Source organism: Acartia tonsa, chromosome 9 (assembly GCF_053477335.1).
Source record: "Acartia tonsa isolate MP-2025a chromosome 9, ASM5347733v1, whole genome shotgun sequence".
Lineage (NCBI taxonomy): Eukaryota > Metazoa > Arthropoda > Copepoda > Calanoida > Acartiidae > Acartia > Acartia tonsa.
The window spans coordinates 237446-257500 of record NC_137268.1 but is presented as its reverse complement, the minus strand read 5'-3'; the positions used below and the strand labels follow the sequence as shown (position 1 = coordinate 257500).

The 20055-nt window shown below is 34.5% G+C and overlaps 1 protein-coding gene across 1 annotated transcript in view; it reads left to right on the top strand.

Annotated features, from left to right (window-relative positions):
- LOC145328381 (immunomodulatory peroxidase-like) overlaps nt 1-19651 on the top strand; it is a 36303-nt gene extending 16652 nt beyond the window's left edge. Inside the window, exons 14-23 of the mRNA XM_080172014.1 lie at nt 2371-2457; nt 4056-4105; nt 5173-5274; nt 6601-6700; nt 7677-7733; nt 8607-8689; nt 16166-16244; nt 17251-17384; nt 18172-18304; nt 18660-19651. Of these exons, the coding sequence (XP_080028140.1) occupies nt 2371-2457; nt 4056-4105; nt 5173-5274; nt 6601-6700; nt 7677-7733; nt 8607-8689; nt 16166-16244; nt 17251-17384; nt 18172-18304; nt 18660-18803 (969 nt within the window). The 3' untranslated portion in view covers nt 18804-19651. The remainder of the gene's footprint in view (nt 1-2370; nt 2458-4055; nt 4106-5172; nt 5275-6600; nt 6701-7676; nt 7734-8606; nt 8690-16165; nt 16245-17250; nt 17385-18171; nt 18305-18659) is intronic.
- The last annotated feature ends 404 nt before the right edge of the window (nt 19652-20055 follow it).

Genomic DNA, 20055 nt, shown 5'->3' with positions numbered 1-20055 from the left:
TATCTATCTATCTGTCTGTCTGTCTGTCTGTCTGTCTGTCTGTCTGTCTGCATGTCTATATATCTATACAACTACCTATCTGTCTGTCTGCATGTCTGTATGTCTATCTATCTATCTTACTATCTTAACCCCCAATGGAATGATGAAACTCTGTTCCAGGTACAAATCTATCTATCTATCTCTCTATCTATTGGTCTATCTTGATATCTATCTATCTATCTGTCTGTCTTTCTATCTATCTTTATATCAGTCTGTCCGTCTGTCTGCATGTCTGTCTATCTATCCAGACATCTATCTATCCATCATTCTATCTATAAGAAATTAGGGCTACATACATCCAGTCTATAGAATGAAACAAGGATGACAACATCCATAAGTATAAATATCCATAAAACCTAGGAATCGATTTAGCACCTTAACCAATAAGCAAATCTTAATGAAATTCTGTAGGAATATGTAAAATGGTTCCCCAAAAACGTTTCAGACATACGGACAGACGGACATTTCAAATTATAGAGTAGCTTCGCTACGAAAAAAAAATATTATTTGTAAAGCACCATGTTATGCATTAATATTAGCATTAACAGATTTTTTAAAAAATAAAATTTTTAAAAATTTTTAAAATTATTTAAATTACAAATAAACATAATTTAACAAGGATGACAACATCCATAAAAGCGAAGCACTGAAACGGTAGGACAAACGGACATTAACACTTGTATAGTGTTAGAACTTAATTATCATAATATAAATATATAAGAGTCAAAGCAAAATTGTAAGTAAATTTGCTGAAAAACTGCTTGATACAGGATAATTTTTATGGACATACTTACATTTTTAGGACTTGATTATAGAGTTGCTTCGCTTATTACATTATACTTTGTTGTCCCAGGAATCATTATACCAAAAATCAGATCAATCGGATGATTAGATCACATAAAAATTTGTTGTTAAAAAAGTAAAAAAAATCAACATGTTTAAAATGGACATACGGACATTTTGGTAATGATAATAGAGTTGCTACGCTTTCTAAATCGTACCTAACTACTAAAGGAATCACCATGCAAAATTTGAAATCGATAGGACAATTCTAACATGCCTAAATTAACGGAAAAAGCTATCCGTTACGGACGTACGGACGGACGGATGGACGTACGGACGGACCAACCCTAATTATAAAACAGCTTCGCTTTTAAAAATGTCCTCCATACATTTCCACACAAGAATATATAAAAAATTTAACATTGTAGGAGACACGTTTCATATCTATCTATCTATCTATCTATCTATCTATCTATCTATCTATCTATCTATCTATGTATATATCCATCTATCTATTTATCTATCTATCTATTTATCTATCTATCTATCAATCTATCTATCTATCTATCAATCTATCTATCTAACTATTTATCTATCTATCTATCTATCTATCTATCTATCTATCTATCTATCTATCTATCTATCTATCTATCTATCTATTTTATCTATCTATCTATCTATCTATCTATCTATCTATCTATCTATCTATCTATCTATCTATCTATATATATATATATATATATATATATATATTATCCATCTATTTATCTATCTATCTTTCTATATGTCTATCTGTCCTCTATACATTTCCACATAAGAATATATAAAAAATTTAATATCCTAGGATACAAGTCTCATATCTATCTATTTATTTATTTATTCATCTATCTTTCTATCTATCTATTTATCTATCTATCTATCTATCTATCTATCTATCTATCTATCTATCTATAAATCTATGTATCAATCTATCTATCTATCTATCTATCTATCTATGTATCTATCTATCAATCGATTGATCAATCTATTTATCTATCTATCTATCTATATATATATCCATCTATCTATCTATCTATCTATCTATCTATTATCTATCTATCTATCTATCTATCTATCTATCTATCTATCTATCTATCCTATCTATCTATCTATCGTAGGAGACACGTCACATAGTCGCAGCACTGGTGCAGCACATCACCTTCTAACTATCTATCTATATACTAATCTATCTATCTATCTATCTATCTATCCATCCATCTATCTATATATCCATCTATCTATGCTAGGAGACACGTCACATAGTCGCAGCACTGGTGCAGCACATCACCTTCTAACTATCTATCTATATACTAATCTATCTATCTATCTATCTATCTATCCATCTATCTATATATCTATCTATCTATGCTAGGAGACACGTCACATTGTCGCAGCACTGGTGCAGCACATCACCTTCTAACTATCTATCTATATACTAATCTATCTATCTATCTATCTATCTATCTATCTATCCATCCATCTATCTATATATCCATCTATCTATGCTAGGAGACACGTCACATAGTCGCGGCTCTGGTGCAGCACATCACCTTCAACGAGTTCCTACCCATGGTGCTGGGCAAAGAAGTCATGCAGGCATGTTCAATAATGTTATCATACTACTTTGGGTACTTATTACTTTGGGTACCTATTTCTTTGGGTACTTACTACTTTGAGTACCTATTACTTTTGGTTCTTATTACTTTGGGTACTTATTGCTGTGGGTACCTATTACTTTGGGTACCTACTACATTGGGGACTTATTACTTTGGGTACCTGCTACATTGGATACTTATTACTTTGGGTACTTATTACTTTGGGTACTTATTACTTTAGGTACTTATTACTTTAGATACTTATTACTTTGGGTACTTATTACTTTGGGTACTTATTACTTTAGGTACTTATTACTTGGGGTACTAATTACTTTGGGTATTTATTACTTTGGGTACTTATTGCTTTGGGTACTTATTACTTTGGGTACCTACTACATTGGGTACTTATTACTTTGGGTACTTACTACTTTGGGTACTTAATACTTTAGGTACTTATTACTTTGGTTAATTATTACTTTTGGTGCTCATTCCTTTGTTTTTAAGCTTTCTTGGTTGCTATCATAGATAGATTGCTGAGTTTTTGTGTGAAGATTTTACAAATTAATTTGAGTATTTATTAAGGGATCTAAAGGGACAAGACAATGACTATTAAATTGATGTGCATTCACAATGATTGTACACAAAATTACACCTTCAGTAGATCAAAATTAATTTGAACACTCAACTTAATGATTCCGAATTCACTCCAAAGTTGTTAAGCCAACGAATATTATAATGTTATTGTAAAACTTTTGGGGACTAGTGTAATAAACAGCCTATTGTCCCCTCTCTCTCTCTCTGGTATTTACTCTTTAACTAACTTATTTTTCATTTTCAAGGCTGGTATTAAATATCCAATATGAGTATCTACTTTAAACTAAACCCGCGACCGTGGCTCAACACGTAGCGCATCCGCTCGTCATCGGGAAGGTGATAGGTTCGAATCTCGGACCGACACCGCGTCATAACTAAAGACGTTAAAAATGGTTCCTACTGCTACTATGTCAGATGCGCGACATAAATAGAGTAGGGGGAATGCCTTGGCCCAAAACAGGCGCAACTCGTTACCATGCACAGTTGGGACTTCTCAGACAAAGGTCGTGCATCACAGAAAGTTGGTTGTCTGTTGGATGTTACTTAACCTAATATCCTTGGGTGTTTGGACAGAGAAGGGTGCGCAACAGTCATCCTTAGTTCTCCTGGATTGCTGGACCAGGACCTAGACAGTACACCAAGTCGAAAAGGTCCTGGACTGTAATCCCGCCCGTACGAGGTAATCTAGGTAATCCACTTTAAACTAAAACGACCAAGCTAATATTGCTTGATTCACTTTTACAAGAGACAAAATGAATGCTAAAATGATTGCTAAAATCGAAATATATCTTCATGTCTTAGAATAGTGTGTTTTTTTTAAATAGGTTGAAAAACATACTAACTTTAAAATATCTACTTTATAACTAACTTTTTTAGTCGGTCGGTGATATGGATTAAGGAATTTAAGGAAAAATGTGATTTTTTGGCTGCTATCATAGAGAGACATATTGAAGTTTCAGCTATGTTGCTCTAAGTTATTGAGCTACATTAATGAATATGCTATAGGCCCATGATTTGGTTCTACTGAAAGATGGATACTTTGACCGTTATGACAGGTATATAGATAGATAGATAGATGGATAAGTAGATATATAGGTAGATAGATAGATAGATAGATAGATAGATAGATAGATAGAAAGATAGATGGATAGAAGATAGGCCCATGATTTGGTTCTACTGAAAGATGGATACTTTGATCGTTATGACAGGTATATAGACAGATAGATATATGGATAGATAGATGGATTGATGGATTTATAGATGGATACTATGACAGGTATATAGATAGATAGATAGTGAGATTTATGGAGGTATAAATGGATAGATAGATATTATAATGTACATTTGATTAATGATAGATAGATAATAGATAAACAATAAATGGACAATAGATTAATTATAGGAGGACAATAGATAATCAATAGATGGACAATTAATCAATGATAGATAAATAATAGATTGTCAATAGATGGACAATAGATAATCAATAGATGGACAATTAATCAATGATAGATAAATAATAAATTGTCAATAGATGGACAATTAATCAATGATAGATAAGTAATATATTGTCAATAGATGGACAACAGATGAACAATAGATGGAAAAGAGGGACAATAGATTGAAAAAAAGACAAATTATAGATAGACAATAGATAAACAATAGATGGACAATAGATTGATAAGAGATGAACAACAGATGGATAATAGGTAATTTTTTAGATACACCAACCCTACAGCTGCCAGTGGATTTGTAATAGATTAACAGTAGAAAGACAATAGATTGACAATAGATTAACAGTAGTTGGAAAATTTGTCAATGATAGATAGACAATAGATTAATAATAGATGGACATTAAATTGAATAATAATAGAATAAGAGTAGAAAAATAATAGATAAATGATAGATGGACAATAGATAGACAATAGATGGACAATAGATAAACAAAAGATGAACAATAGATTAATAATAGATGAATAATAGAAGAACAATAAATGGGCAATTGTTTAGTTACACCAACCCTACAGCTGCCAGTGGATTTGTAATAATAGATAGACAATAGATGGACTATAGATAAACAATAGATGGATAATAGATTAATAATAGATGGATGATTATTTAGATACACCAACCCTACAGCTGCCAGTGGATTTGTGTCTGCCGCCTTCAGATTTGGACACTCTCTCCTTCCCTCCACAATTGAAAGATGGTCTAAAACCCACAGGTATGACTTCCAAACCGATTAATATCCGGATGGATAAGAACCGGTTCTCAGCTAGGGTTAGGCCGGATATCCGGTTATCCAGCTGGTTTCTCATACCAGATATCCGGCTGATTACCAATACCGGATATCTGGAAACTATCTCCCTCCCTCCACTATTGAAATATGGTCTAAAACCCACAGGTACGGCTTCCAAACTAATTAATATCCGGATATCCGGCTAATTTTTGATACCAGATATCCGGCTGATTTATAATAACGGATATTTAGACATTCTCTCCTTTCCTCAATTATTGAAAGATGGTCTAAAAAAACCACAGGTATGGCTTCAAAACGTATTGATATCCGTATATTCGGCTGATTTCTAATATCCGGATATCTGGCTGATTTATAATACTGGATATTTGGACAAATTCTCCTTCCCTCTACTATTGAAAGATGGTCAAAAACCTACAGGTATGACTTCAAAACTTATTAATATCCGATATCCGGCTAATTTTTGATACCGAATATCCGGCTGATTTATAATACCGGATATCTGGAAGCTATCTCCTTCCCTCCACTATTGAAAGATGGTCTAAAACCCACAGGTATGGCTTTAATATCCGGATATCCGGCTGGTTTCTAATACCGGATATCAGGCTGATTTATAATGCTGGATATCTGAAAACTGTATCCTTCCCTACACTATTGAAAGATGGTCTAAAACTCATAGGTATGGCTTCCAAACATATTGATATCCGTATATTCGGCTAATTTCTAATATCCGGATATCCGGCTGATTTATAATACTGGATATCCAGAAATTCTTGCCTACCCTCCACTATTTAAGATGGTCTAAAACCCACAGGTATGGCTTCCAAACTAATTAATATCCGGATATCTGGCTAATTTTTGATACCAGATATCCGGCTGATTTATAACGCCGGATATCCGGAAACTCTCTTCTTCCCTCCACTATTGAAAGATGGTCTAAAACCCACAGGTATGGCTCCAAAACTTATTAATATCCGGATATCGGCTAATTTCTATTACCAGATATTCAGCTGATTTCTAATGCCAAATATCCGAACACTCTCTCCTTCTCTTTTATGTTTAGTCACGTGACAAAATGAAGCCGTACTATTGGTTGATATATTTTTTTCTAGATATGTTGGATCTCAGAAGTTATCCGAGATGTTGCAGCAACTGTATGACTATAAAGCCCTCCTATTGGCTGATTTTTAGTCATGTGACAAAATAAAGCCCTCCTATTGGCTCATTTTAAGTCACATGACAAAATGAAGCCCTCCTATTGGTTGATATTCATTCAAATATATTTTATTACAGATATGTTGGATCTCAGAAGTTATCCGAGATGTTGCAGCAGCCATACGACCTGTACAAACCCGGATGGTCAGATGCCTATCTCATGGGTCTGGTTAACCAGGTAAATATCCGGTGGATTAGAACCGGTTCTTAGTCATATACTATCCGCGGAAAGCTGTCTATAAAACGCAGCAGCCGTATGACCTGTACAAACCCGGATGGTCAGATGCTTACCTCATGGGTCTGGTTAACCAGGTAAATATCCGCTGGATTAGATCCGGTTCTCAGTCCTTTACTATCCGCATATTATCCGCGGAAAGCTGTCTATAATACGATTTATGAATACATATACAACTCAGGGATCTAAAGGGATAAGACAATGGCCAATAAATTGATGTACATTCCCAATGATGATACACAAAATTACCCCCTAATGTAGCTTGCAATTAGTGGTTGAAATGTTTGGACGCCAAACTTATTGAACTAACCAATATAAATTCAATAATAGTTATTTCTAGCATTGTATTATTAACAGCTTTTCGCGGATATAGAATGTACAATTATAAGATTAGAACCAGTTTTTTTTAGCCCCGAGGTGCCGAAGGCACGGGCTAAATACGATGGGCTATAATACGATGTTAGACATATTTTTTTCGTATGGATTAGAACCGGTTCTTATCCACCAGATTCGAATGAATACGATAAACGTCCCTAAAGCTGATAAGCCAACAAATATGCTTACCTCATGGGACAGATAGATAGACAGATAAATAGACAGATAGAAAGACAAATATATAAACAGATAGATAGACAGAAGATAGACATAAAGATAGACAGATAGATAGAAAGATAGATAGACAGATAGATAGATAGACAGATAGACAGACAGATAGAAAGATAGATAGATAGATAGATAGAAAGACAGATATATAGACAGACAGATAAAAAGACAGATAGACAGACATATAGACAGACAGATAAGCTGAAGGACAGACCGACAAACAGAAAATGATTGCTCAAGCTTTGGTTAATTTTAATTGGTTGGTTCATTAAGTTGAGTGTTCAAACGTTACAACCACTAATTTCACTTAATTTAGGTTGCTCAAGCTCTGGATGATTCTGTCACTCAAGAAGTTACCAACCATCTCTTCCAGGTATGATATGCCCTCCTATTGGCTGACTTTTTGTCACGTGACAAAATAAAGCCCTCCTATTGGCTGATTTTTGTCACGTGACAAAATAAAGCCCTCCTATTGGCTCAATTTTGTTACTTGATTAAATAAAGCCCTCCTATTGGTTGATATTCATTCATTTTGTATACAAAATGCCCTACTATTGGCTGATTTTTTGTCATGTGACACAATAAAGCCCTCCTATTGGTTGATATTCATTCAACCAATTTTCTTTTTTTCATCATATTATTATCGGCTAGTGGCACTTTAAATGTTTTTTTTTTTACTTGAAATATGTAATCATTTCTATAATGAGTTCCAATAAAGTAACAGTATGTAAGTGTGTTTGTGTACATGTCTGTACCGAAGGATCTCGCTAACCGCTGAACCGATCGGGATCTCCTTTACAGAGTACCTTTCATAGGTCCCGTGAAGGTTTATGACTATTTTGGGGGAGGGTACCACCACCCTCCCAAGAGTAACCACAAAAATATAAAGGATTTATCTACTTTTCTATTTTTCCATCTATCTTTAATCTACCATTCTATCTATCTATCTATCTATCAATCTATCTTTTTACCCAATTTTCTATTATCTATCTATCTATAAATCAATCTATCTATCTGTTTTTTCTACCAATCTATTTTTCTATCTATAAATCAATCCATCTATCTATCTTTTTATCTATCTATCTATCTATCTATCTATATATCTATCAATCTATCTATCTATCTAACTATCTAGGAGCCTGGCAAGAAGTTTGGCCTGGATCTGGCTACCCTGAACATCCATCTATCTATTTATCTATCTATCTATCTATCTATCTTTCTATCTATCTATCTACTATCTATCTAGGAGCCTGGCAAGAAGTTTGGCCTGGATCTGGCTGCCCTGAACATCCAGAGAGGTCGGGACCATGCTATTCCCAGCTACAACAGGTAAGACAAACTTTGGGTACCAAGAAAACTTTGGGTACCAAGAAAACTTTGGGTGCCAAGAAAACTTTGGGTACCAAGAAAACTTTGGGTACCGAGAAAACTTTGGGTACCAAGAAATTTTGGGTACCATAAAACTTTGGGTACCAAGAAAACTTTGGGTACCGAGAAAACTTTGGGTACCAAGAAAACTTTGGGTGTCAAGAAAACTTTGGGTACCAAGAAATTTTGGGTACCATAAAACTTTGGGTGCCAAGAAATTTTGGGTACCATAAAACTTTGGGTGCCAAGAAAACTTTGGGTACCAAGAAAACTTTGGGTACCAGAAAAACTTTGGGTACTAAGAAAACTTTGGGTGCCAAGAAAACTTTGGGTGCCAAGAAAACTTTGGGTGCCAAGAAAACTTTGGGTGCCAAGAAAACTTTGGGTACCAAGAAATTTTGGGTACCATAAAACTTTGGGTACCAAGAAAACTTTGGGTACCAAGAAAACTTTGGGTACCGAGAAAACTTTGGGTACCAAGAAAACTTTGGGTACCGAGAAAACTTTGGGTACCAAGAAAACTTTGGGTACCAAGAAAACTTTGGGTACCAAGAAAACTTTGGGTACCGAGAAAACTTTGGGTACCAAGAAAACTTTGGGTACCAGAAAAACTTTGGGTACCAAGAAAACTTTGGGTACCAAGAAAAACTTTGGGTGCCAAGAAAACTTTGGGTACCAGAAAAACTTTGGGTACTAAGAAAACTTTGGGTGCCAAGAAAACTTTGGGTGCCAAGAAAACTTTGGGTGCCAAGAAAACTTTGGGTGCCAAGAAAACTTTGGGTACCAAGAAAACTTTGGGTACCAAGAAAACTTTGGGTACCAAGAAAATTTTGGGTACTATGAAAACTTTGGGTACCAAGAATCTTTGGGTTCCAAGAAAACTTTGGGTACCAAGAAAACTTTGGGTACCAAGAAAACTTTGGGTACCAAAAAAACTTTGGGTACCAAGAAAACTTTGGGTGTCAAGAAAACTTTGGGCACCAAGAAATTTTGGGTACCAAGAAAACTTTGGGTACCAAGAAAACTTTGGGTACCAAGAAAACTTTGGGTACTTAGAAAACTATAAGATGCAGGATGTCCCAAATAAAACACAAAATTCTAAACGGCGAGACAAAGTATGTGCCAAATAAAACTCAAAGATTCTACGCAGCTAGATAAAGGGTGCACTACAAAATTTAAAGGTTCTATGGAGCAAGAAAGGATGACTCAAAAAATTACAAAGAACTTAAGGTGTTAAATTACGTTGAAACGTTTGGACACTCAAGTTAATGAAAAAAAAAAACAATCAAAAAATTGAATAAGTTGTTAAGCCAACGAATAAGATTTCATTATAATAGAACTTTGGGGACTTTTGTCTTGTTTTTGACTTTTGACTTGTTTAATAAACAGTCCATTGTCCCCTCTAGATATGTTTGAACAATTTGGGTATCAAATCAATCTAAAAACTCTCAAAATGCGCAGTTTTTAATCAAAAAACTTTATAAGACTTACTTTTTGAAATAAGAATTAATGTGTTTAAACTTCGATTATTGTCAGTTGAGGAATTTTTTCAAGTGACATTTGTCCGCTTACAATCCGCTGGATTAGAACCGGTTCTCAGCCATACTATCCGCGGATAATGTCCGCGGATAGCTGTCTATAATACTGTCAGTTGAGGAATTTTTTCAAGTGACATGCATCCAGGGATCTAAAGGGATAGGACAATGGCCGAAAATTAGATTAATATCTCCAAAATTATTCCTTCTGTAGATTACAATTAGTGGTTGAAAAGTTTGAACACTGAACAAATATAAAATTGACTAAAGGTCCCCAAAGTTGTTGGGCCAACGAATAAGAAAACGTTAAAACGTTGGGGACTAGTGTAATAAACAGCCTATTGTCCCCTATCTCTCTGAGATAAATTGACAATGGACCGTTTATTACACTAGTCCCCAAAGTTTTATGATAACGTTTTCTTATTCGTTGTCTTAACAACTTTGGGGACTTTAGTGAATTTTGATTGTTTTTTTTTATTAAGGGATCTAAAGGGATAAGACAATAGCCGGTAATTTGACATACATCCCCAATGATGATACACAAAATTACCCTTTTCTGTAGATTACAATTAATGGTTGAAACGTTTAGACACCTAACTTAATGAACCACCCAATCAAAATTTATTAAAAATCTCCAAAGTTGTCAAGCTAAGGAAAAAGAAAACTTTGGGGACTAGTGTAATAAACAGCCCAATGTCCCCTCACTCCCTGGGCAAACATGCAGAGACATTTAAACTAAACAGATGTCATTCTAACCCTTTGAGTCAGACTTGGCCGTTTTTGAGATTTTATTGGACATACAAACGTACACATTTTAAAATATAGGATATATTTTAGGGAGGGAGGGGACAATGGGATGTTTATTACACTAGTCCCCAAAGTTTTATAATAAACGTTTTCTTGATTTTGATTGTTTGGTTCATTTAGTTGAATGTCCAATAATTATAATCTACAAAAGGGGTAACTTTGTGTATCTTGATTGGGGAAGTATATCAATTTATCGGCCATTGTCTTATCCCTTTAGAAGTTTAGATCCATGGTTTGTTAAACTTTTTTGCAGCAAATATTTGTCTCGTCCAAAAAGGGTTAAACTGTCAATTGACAAGAATTAGTTTACTTACTTACAATGTGGCTTTTTAGAAGCGAAGCTACCCTAAAATTAACAAGTCATGGATATACGTCAGTCACAAGAATTTCATGTTCTCTAATAATGTGAAACTCGCAGCTGGCTAAAATAACAAATTCCCCTTTTCACCACCTTTACCCTATCCCCTCCCCTAGATATACCACACTTTTCTGGGATCTTGCTGCGTCAAGTATCAACTGTTGGGAATATCAAAGGATGACTCCATGCAAAATTTGAGCCGGATCCGGCCAAAACCGGCCGTGAATTTTATAAAAAAAACCGGTTTTTTCCGGTTTTTAGGGGGTATCTGTAAATCGATTCAGCTGGAGCAAAACCGGTTGGAGGTACAAAAAATTTTACTTCACATGAAATTTAGCCAATGCAATTGCCTACAAAAATGTACTTCATCATCAACTTGATTGGACAACTCTTTCCCCTCCTAAATGTCCATTAAAACCTCGGAAACGGCAAAAATCGCCAAAAATCACGCCTTCGGCGGCGAATAACGGCTAAACGGTCAGTCGGAGGCGAATGAAACATAAATAAAGAAATGTCCGCCTCAAAAAGTTGTTCAATATCAAAGAGATGCTTGAAGTCTCTAAAATGACTCCTTCCCCTCCTTTAAGGGGAAAAACTGAAAAAACGTCATTTTCAAAAGTATGCCCACTTCGTGGGTGTGGGGGGCACTGAACCCGTCACCCCTGGGTCACCAAATATAAAGTCTAGGCGGCTCACATTCCTGAATTTTCACCAAGTGAAAGTCTTGAGTCATTATCTCTTATGAGAAAAAAGTTATTAATGAATTAAAATTTCAAATTGTGATTTTTTGATGGATTTCTTTGATGAAATGACAGGCCGGTCAATTTTTAGGCCATTTTTTGCGGTTTTTGGGCCGTCACGCCCAAACGGTTTGAGATAATCTCACGGGACCTTTTGCCCAACCTAAGTCTGGTTATTTGTGAGGTCTAGGAACAAAAATCAGACTTACGCAAAAGATTATAATAATAATCTTTACACAGAAAAATGGCACGAGGTGAGGGTTTGAGGGGGCAAAATGAGACGACCAGCGATTTTTGACGGCGCGCAGCGACGTCGTGCTTCATCCAATCAGGGATTTTTTTTTATTAGACCTCACAAATAACCAGACTTAGGTCGGGCAAAAGTTCCCGTGAGATTATCTCAAACCGTTTGGGCGTGACGGCCCAAAAACCGCAAAAAATGGCCTAAAAATTGACCGGCCTGTCATTTCATCAAAGAAATCCATCAAAAAATCACAATTTGAAATTTTAATTCATTAATAACTTTTTTCTCATAAGAGATAATGACACAAGACTTTCACTTGGTGAAAATTCAGCAATGTGAGCCGCCTAGTCTTTATATTTGGTGACCCAGGGGTGACGGGTTCAGTGCCCCCCACACTCACGAAGTGGGCATACTTTTGAAAATGACGTTTTTTCAGTTTTTCCCCTTAAAGGAGGGGAAGGAGTCGTTTTAGAGACTTCAAACATCTCTTTGATATTGAACAACTTTTCGAGGCGGTCAGTTCTTTATTTATGTTTCATTCGCCTCCGACTGACCGTTTAGCCGTTATTCGCCGCCGAAGGCGTGATTTTTGGCGATTTTTGCCGTTTCCGAGGTTTTAATGGACATTTAGGAGAGGAAAGAGTTGTCCAATCAAGTTGATGATGAAGTACATTTTTGTAGGCAATTGCATTGGCTAAATTTCATGTGAAGTAAAATTTTTTGTACCTCCAACCGGTTTTGCTCCAGCTGAATCGATTTACAGATACCCCCTAAAAACCGGAAAAAACCGGTTTTTTATAAAATTCACGGCCGGTTTTGGCCGGATCCGGCTCAAATTTTGCATGGAGTCATCCTTTGATATTCCCAACAGTTGATACTTGACGCAGCAAGATCCCAGAAAAGTGTGGTATATCTACCCTCCCCCCACTTCTAAATGAACGAACTGACCAATACACTGATTCTAAGTTGCTACGCTTTCCAAATCATACCAGTTACAGGAATTACCATGCAAAGTTTAAAATCGATAGAATAATACTAACATACCTAATTTTATAAATGTATTGACCGACCCTAATTGTAGAAAAATCTTCGCTTCTTAAAATATTTCAATTAATCGTTTGATTAAAAGAAATACTGTTTTTTTTGTCAAGGATCTAAAGGGATAAGACAATGGCCGATAAATTGATGTATATACCCAATGATGACACACAAAATTACCCATTTTATAAATTACAATTAGTGGTTGAAACGTTAAATTGAGTATCCAAATGTTTCAACCACTAATTGTTATCCAATGAAGGGGTACTTTTGTGTATTATCATTGGGGATGGATATGCAGACAGATAGACAGGGAGATAGACAGAAGGATAGACAGACAGATAGATAGACAGATATACAGACAGATAGATAGACAGATATACAGACAGACAGACAAACAGATATTTAGACAGACAAATATACAGACAGATAGACAGAAGGATAGACAGACAGATATACAGACAGACAAATAGACAGATAGACAGACAGATAGACAGATATATATATACAGACAGATAGACAGACATATAGACAGACAGATAGATAGAAAAGATATACAGACAGACAGACAAACAGATATTTAGACAGACAAATATACAGACAGATAGACAGAAGGATAGACAGACAGATATACAGACAGACAAATAGACAGATAGACAGACATATAGACAGATAGATAGACAGACAGATAAACAGACAGATAGACAGACAGATAGACAGACAGATAGACATACAGATAGACAGACAGATAGACAGACAGATGGACATACAGATAGACAGACAGATAGACAGACAGATAGACAGAGATATGTATAGTACAGGTTGATGTACATTAATTAATCGGCCATGGTCTTATCCCTTTAGATCCCTGGATTCCATTTAATTGTTCAGGTCAAAATGTCAGGAAATATTTCAACACTTGAGATTTAATCTAGAGTGTAAACAAATCAGCAAAGAAATACAAATCCGCTTACAATCCGCTGGATTAGAACCGGTTGTGTCAGTCATGCTATCCGCGGATAATGTCCGCGGAAAGCTGTCTATAATACAAAGAGAAAGATTTGCTGCTATGTCAGGCACTTGTAGAGAGATAGAGAGAGAAATAGAGAGAGAGAGAGAGAGAGAGAGAGAGAGAGAGATAGATAGAGAGAGAGAGAGAGAGAGAGAGAGAGAGAGAGAGAGAGAGAGAGAGAGAGAGAGAGAGAGAGAGAGATAGAGAGAGAGGACAATGGGCTGTTTATTACACTAGTCCTTAAAGTTTTATGATAACGTTTTCTTATTCGTTGGCTTAACAACTTACTTTGGGGAAGAGTAAATTTTTGATTCATTAAGTTGAGTATTCAAACGTTTTAATGTACATAATTGGTAATTTGTGTATCATCATTGGGAATGTACATCAATTTATTGGTCATTGAGGCACAGAAGCACTTGACTATTCATGTAAATAGGGGTTATACCTTGACTTATAAATTTGTTCAACTTCCATGCATGGTTAAGGACTTTAAGGCAAAGGTTGGATAATCAAAGAGTTTGTTGTCTGTTTCTGGTACCTGTCCTCTAGAGGTTATCGAGGTTCCAAAATAAGGCCTTATCCTATCATTTAAAGTTGTAGAAAAGGATCTTGCTAACCGCCAAACCAATATGGTTCTCCTTTACAGTGTAGCTTCTTATGGGTCCAGGGAAGGTTTTTAACTAGTTTTGTGGAGGGTAACCCCACCGTTTAAATAAAAAATGACACCACCCCTCGAAAAAAAAGTTTTATTTTTACTTTTTTTTTGAAAACTCAAATTGAAAATGGGGAGGGGATTGACTTTCCCTCTTCCACCTTAAGTGCCCCTAGAGGCTTTTAAGGGCAAAGCCGCTAGTTGAAAATAAAAAGACTTTACTTTACTTTCTTTGAGACAATTTAGAGATCTATTAAAATATTTTGAATTCTTTCTAATTAAAAGGATAAAAGTAAAACAGACAACTAACAGATTTGCAAACAGACTATCTATCTATTTCTTAATCTGTCAGTCTATTTATCTATCTATCTGTCAATCTATCTATCTATCTGTTTCTTAATCTGTCAGTCTATTTATCTATCTATCTGTCAATCTATCTATCTATCTATTTCTTAATCTGTCAGTCTATTTATCTATCTATCTGTCAATCTATCTATCTATCTGTTTCTTAATCTGTCAGTCTATTTATCTATCTATCTGTCAATCTATCTATCTATCTATTTCTTAATCTGTCAGTCTATTTATCTATCTATCTGTCAATCTATCTATCTATCTATTTCTTAATCTGTCAGTCTATTTATCTATCTATCTGTCAATCTATCTATCTATCTATTTCTTAATCTGTCAGTCTATTTATCTATCTATCTGTCAATCTATCTATCTATCTATTTCTTAATCTGTCAGTCTATTTATCTATCTATCTGTCAATCTATCTATCTATCTATTTCTTAATATATCAGTCTATCTATCTATCTATCCATCTAACTATCTATCTATCTTACTATCTATCTATCTTTCTATCTATCTATCTAACTATCTATCAATCAACCTATTTATATTAAAATCTTTCAGTCTATCTTACTATCTATTTATCTATCTATATATATAAGCATCTATTTGGGTACCCATAAAAAATTTGGGTACCAAAAAAACTTTGGGTACCAAATATCCATTGGATCTAATAATCTAATAATCTAATAATTTTATTTAGGTGGAGAGAGTGGTGCGGCTTGAAGCCTATGACAACTTGGGATGATCTCCATGGAGTTATGGCTAATAAATCCATTAAGGTAGGTTATCTATCTATCTATCTATCTGTCTGTCTATCTATCTATCTATCTATCTATCTATCTATCTATCTATCTATCTATCTATCTATATGTCTATCTATCTATCTATCTATCTATCTATCTATCTATCTATCTATCTATCTATCTATCTATCTATCTATCTATCTATCTATCTATCTATCTATCTATATGTCTATCTATCTGTCTATCTATCTATCTATCTATCTATCTATCTATCTATCTATCTATCTATCTATCTATCTATCTATCTATCTATCTATCTATCTATCTATCTATCTATCTATCTATCTATCTATCTATCTATCTATCTATCTATCTATCTATCTATCTATCTATCTATCTATCTATCTATCTATCTATCTATCTATCTATCTATCTATCTATCTATCTATCTATCTATCTATCTATCTATCTATCTATCTATCTATCTATCTATCTATCTATCTATCTATCTATCTATCTATCTATCTATCTATCTATCTATCTATCTATCTATCTATCTATCTATCTATCTATCTATCTATCTATCTATCTATCTATCTATCTATCTATCTATCTATCTATCTATCTATCTATCTATCTATCTATCTATCTATCTATCTATCTATCTATCTATCTATCTATCTATCTATCTATCTATCTATCTATCTATCTATCTATCTATCTATCTATCTATCTATCTATCTATCTATTTTGTATATTATCTCTCTTACTTTATTGTCATCTTTTGATGTTTAAAAGGTTTGAAGCAATAGGACAATTCTAACTGCCTAAATTTTAACTATCGATTCCGGACGGATGGACCAACTCTAATTATAAAAAAGCTTTGCTTTAAAAAGGACTGCTTAATCAATTGATTTCATTCAGTTAATGTAATTTATTACAGGCATACACAGACGAGTATCTATATATCTATCTATCTATCTGTCTGTCTGTCTGTCTGTCTATCTATATATCTATCTATCTATCTATCTATCTATCCTAGGCATACGCAGACGAGTACGCCACCCCCGAAGACATTGACCTGTGGACGGCCGGAGTGACCGAACAACCGTTGCCTGGCTCCATGGTCGGTCCAACCTTTGCCTGCATCATCAGCAAACAGTTCCACAATTTCAGGTACCAGTATAAAACTTTGGGTACGAGTATAAAACTTTGGGTACTAGTATAAAACTTTGGGTACCAGTATAAATTTTTGGGTACTAGTATAAAACTTTGGGTACCAGAATAAAACATTGGGTACCAGTATAAAACTTTGGGTACCAGTATAAAAAAGCTGTCTATAATACGATGTTAAAAATAAATATATAAAACTCAGGGATCTAAAGGGGTAAGACAATAGCCGATAAATTAATGTACATTCACAATGATGATGCAAAAAACTACCCTATCTGTAGATTACAATAAGTGGTTGAAACACTCAACTTAATGATCTAACTAATCAAAATTCAATATAGTCCCCAAGGAAGTAAACATTATTGAAAAACTTTGGGTACCAGTGTAATAAACAGTCCAACTGTACTCTATTAAACTAGTCCCCAAATTTTTATATTACCGTTTTCTTATACATTGGCATAACAACTTTGGGGACGCTTAGTGAATTTTGATTGGTTGGCTCATGAAGTTGAGTGTTTACTCTTCAGACAGGGTAATTTTGTACATCATTCTATCGGCCATTGTCTTATCCCTTTAGATCCCTTATTTTACATCCATCTACATTGTTAGTGTCCAAACTTTACAACCAATATTTATTTCAGAAATAGGGGCATATTCTGGTATATGAGAACAATTTACTCTTTTATATTAGTTCCCAAAGTTTTATTATTTATTGGCTCAACAACTTTGGGGACTGATTCTACATCCATCTACATTGTTAGTGTCCAAACTTTTCAACCAATATTTTTAGATATGGGGACAGATTCTGGTATGAGAATGGCGGCTGGCCCAGCAGCTTCACGCTGGAGCAGTTGAATGAGATCAGACACGTCAAGCTGTCAAGGATCTTGTGTGATAACTCTGATGATCTGGAAAATGTCCAGGTATCTATCTATCTATCTATCTGTCTGTCTGTCTGTTTGTCTGTGTGTTTGTCTGTCTGTCTGTGTGCGTGTCAGTCCGTCTGCTAAGCTGTAAAGAATCTTGTGCAACAACTCTGATGATCTGTAAAATATCCAATTATCTATCTATTTATCTATATGTCTGTCTGTTTGTCTGTTTGTTTGTTTGTCTGTCTGTCTGTATATCTATCTATCTAACTGTCTGTCTATCTATATGTTTGTCTGTCTGTTTGTCTATCTGTTTGTCTTTTTTCCTGTCTGGCATTCAGTTTGTCTGTCTGTTTGAGTGTCTGTGGGTCTTTCTGTCTATCTATCTATCAATCTATCATCTATCCAGGTGTACGCTATGGTGCTGCCTGATCATGAGATCAACCCACGTATCCCGTGCAAGTCCGGCGTCCTGCCCAGGATAGACTTGTCCAAATGGAAGGATGCCACCTACCACCCTCCCCCATCCTCCTTCCATGGATTCGGAAAATAGAAGACCCCTAATATGCTACCTTGGAGCACTCCATTATAGAAACATAATAGGACCTAATATGCTACTTTGGAGCACTCCAATTCTAGAAACATAATAGGACCTAATATGCTACCTTAGAGCACTCCAATTCTAGAAACATCATAGGACCTAATATGCTACCTTGGGGCACTCCAATTCTAGAAACATAATAGGACCTAATATGCTACCTTGGAGCACTCCAATTCTAGAAACATTACAGGACCTAATATGGTACTTTACATAATAGGACAATTGTCTGTAATTTTATAACTCTTGCTATGTTTTTAAGAATGGAAACTTTTAATTTTAAAAAACATTTTGGATATTATCATAGATATCATAGAATATGAAGTAATAGAATAGAAAAGCCTACTTTTTCTTCTGAATCTTTTTATTCTATGATTTTATAGTCAGACATTGAAAGGAGGGTGAAAACCGCCTAAAATACCACCATATTAATAGCCATTTTTGTATTTATAGAAAAATAATCATTAAAAAAATACTTTTTTATTAAGTTTTTTATATTTATATTGTTTTATACTGTTTCATTTAATTTTCAATTTTATTGTTTTTTTTTGTAAAAAAATATAATTTTATTTTTTAACAAATTATTAGGGCATTTATTTTTGAGTTTTTTTTAAATAACATTATTATAACAACCTAGTCATTTATTATTTATTTATTTATTTTTATTTAACATAATGTACCTAAAGTTATGATTTAAATTTATTTTAATTTTTTAGAGAAAATAAATTTAGATACTTAGATGTAAAATGTATGTAGTTTTGTTAAAAAAAAAGAACTTAGCTAATAAATTATTTAATTTAGAATCTTATTTTTGGAAGCGAAGCTACTCTATAATTCACTTTGTCTGTCCGTATGTCAGTAAGCCCGTAACGCTATGGGGAAAGCGTGGTTTTCTCAGCTTCTATTAAAGATAGACATATGACATACTCTATTGATAATTTTTCCAGAAGCCGATTCATAATTTTTTAGCTTTGCTACTTATGGTTGTTGTCATCCTTGTTTTAAGGCAAATCTTAAAAGTTACACTGCGGCATAATAAAGACTTTAAAATAGTATCCATGGTTGCTATGACTGACTGGTGACGCTAATTAGCTTAACCCCTAATGGTTAGAGGGGGGGGGGGGTAGGCTGAAAAAAGGGGTATAATTAGGTGACTTTTCAAAAATGGGTATTTTACATAACTGAGAGTTTGAATATCTCCATCCTG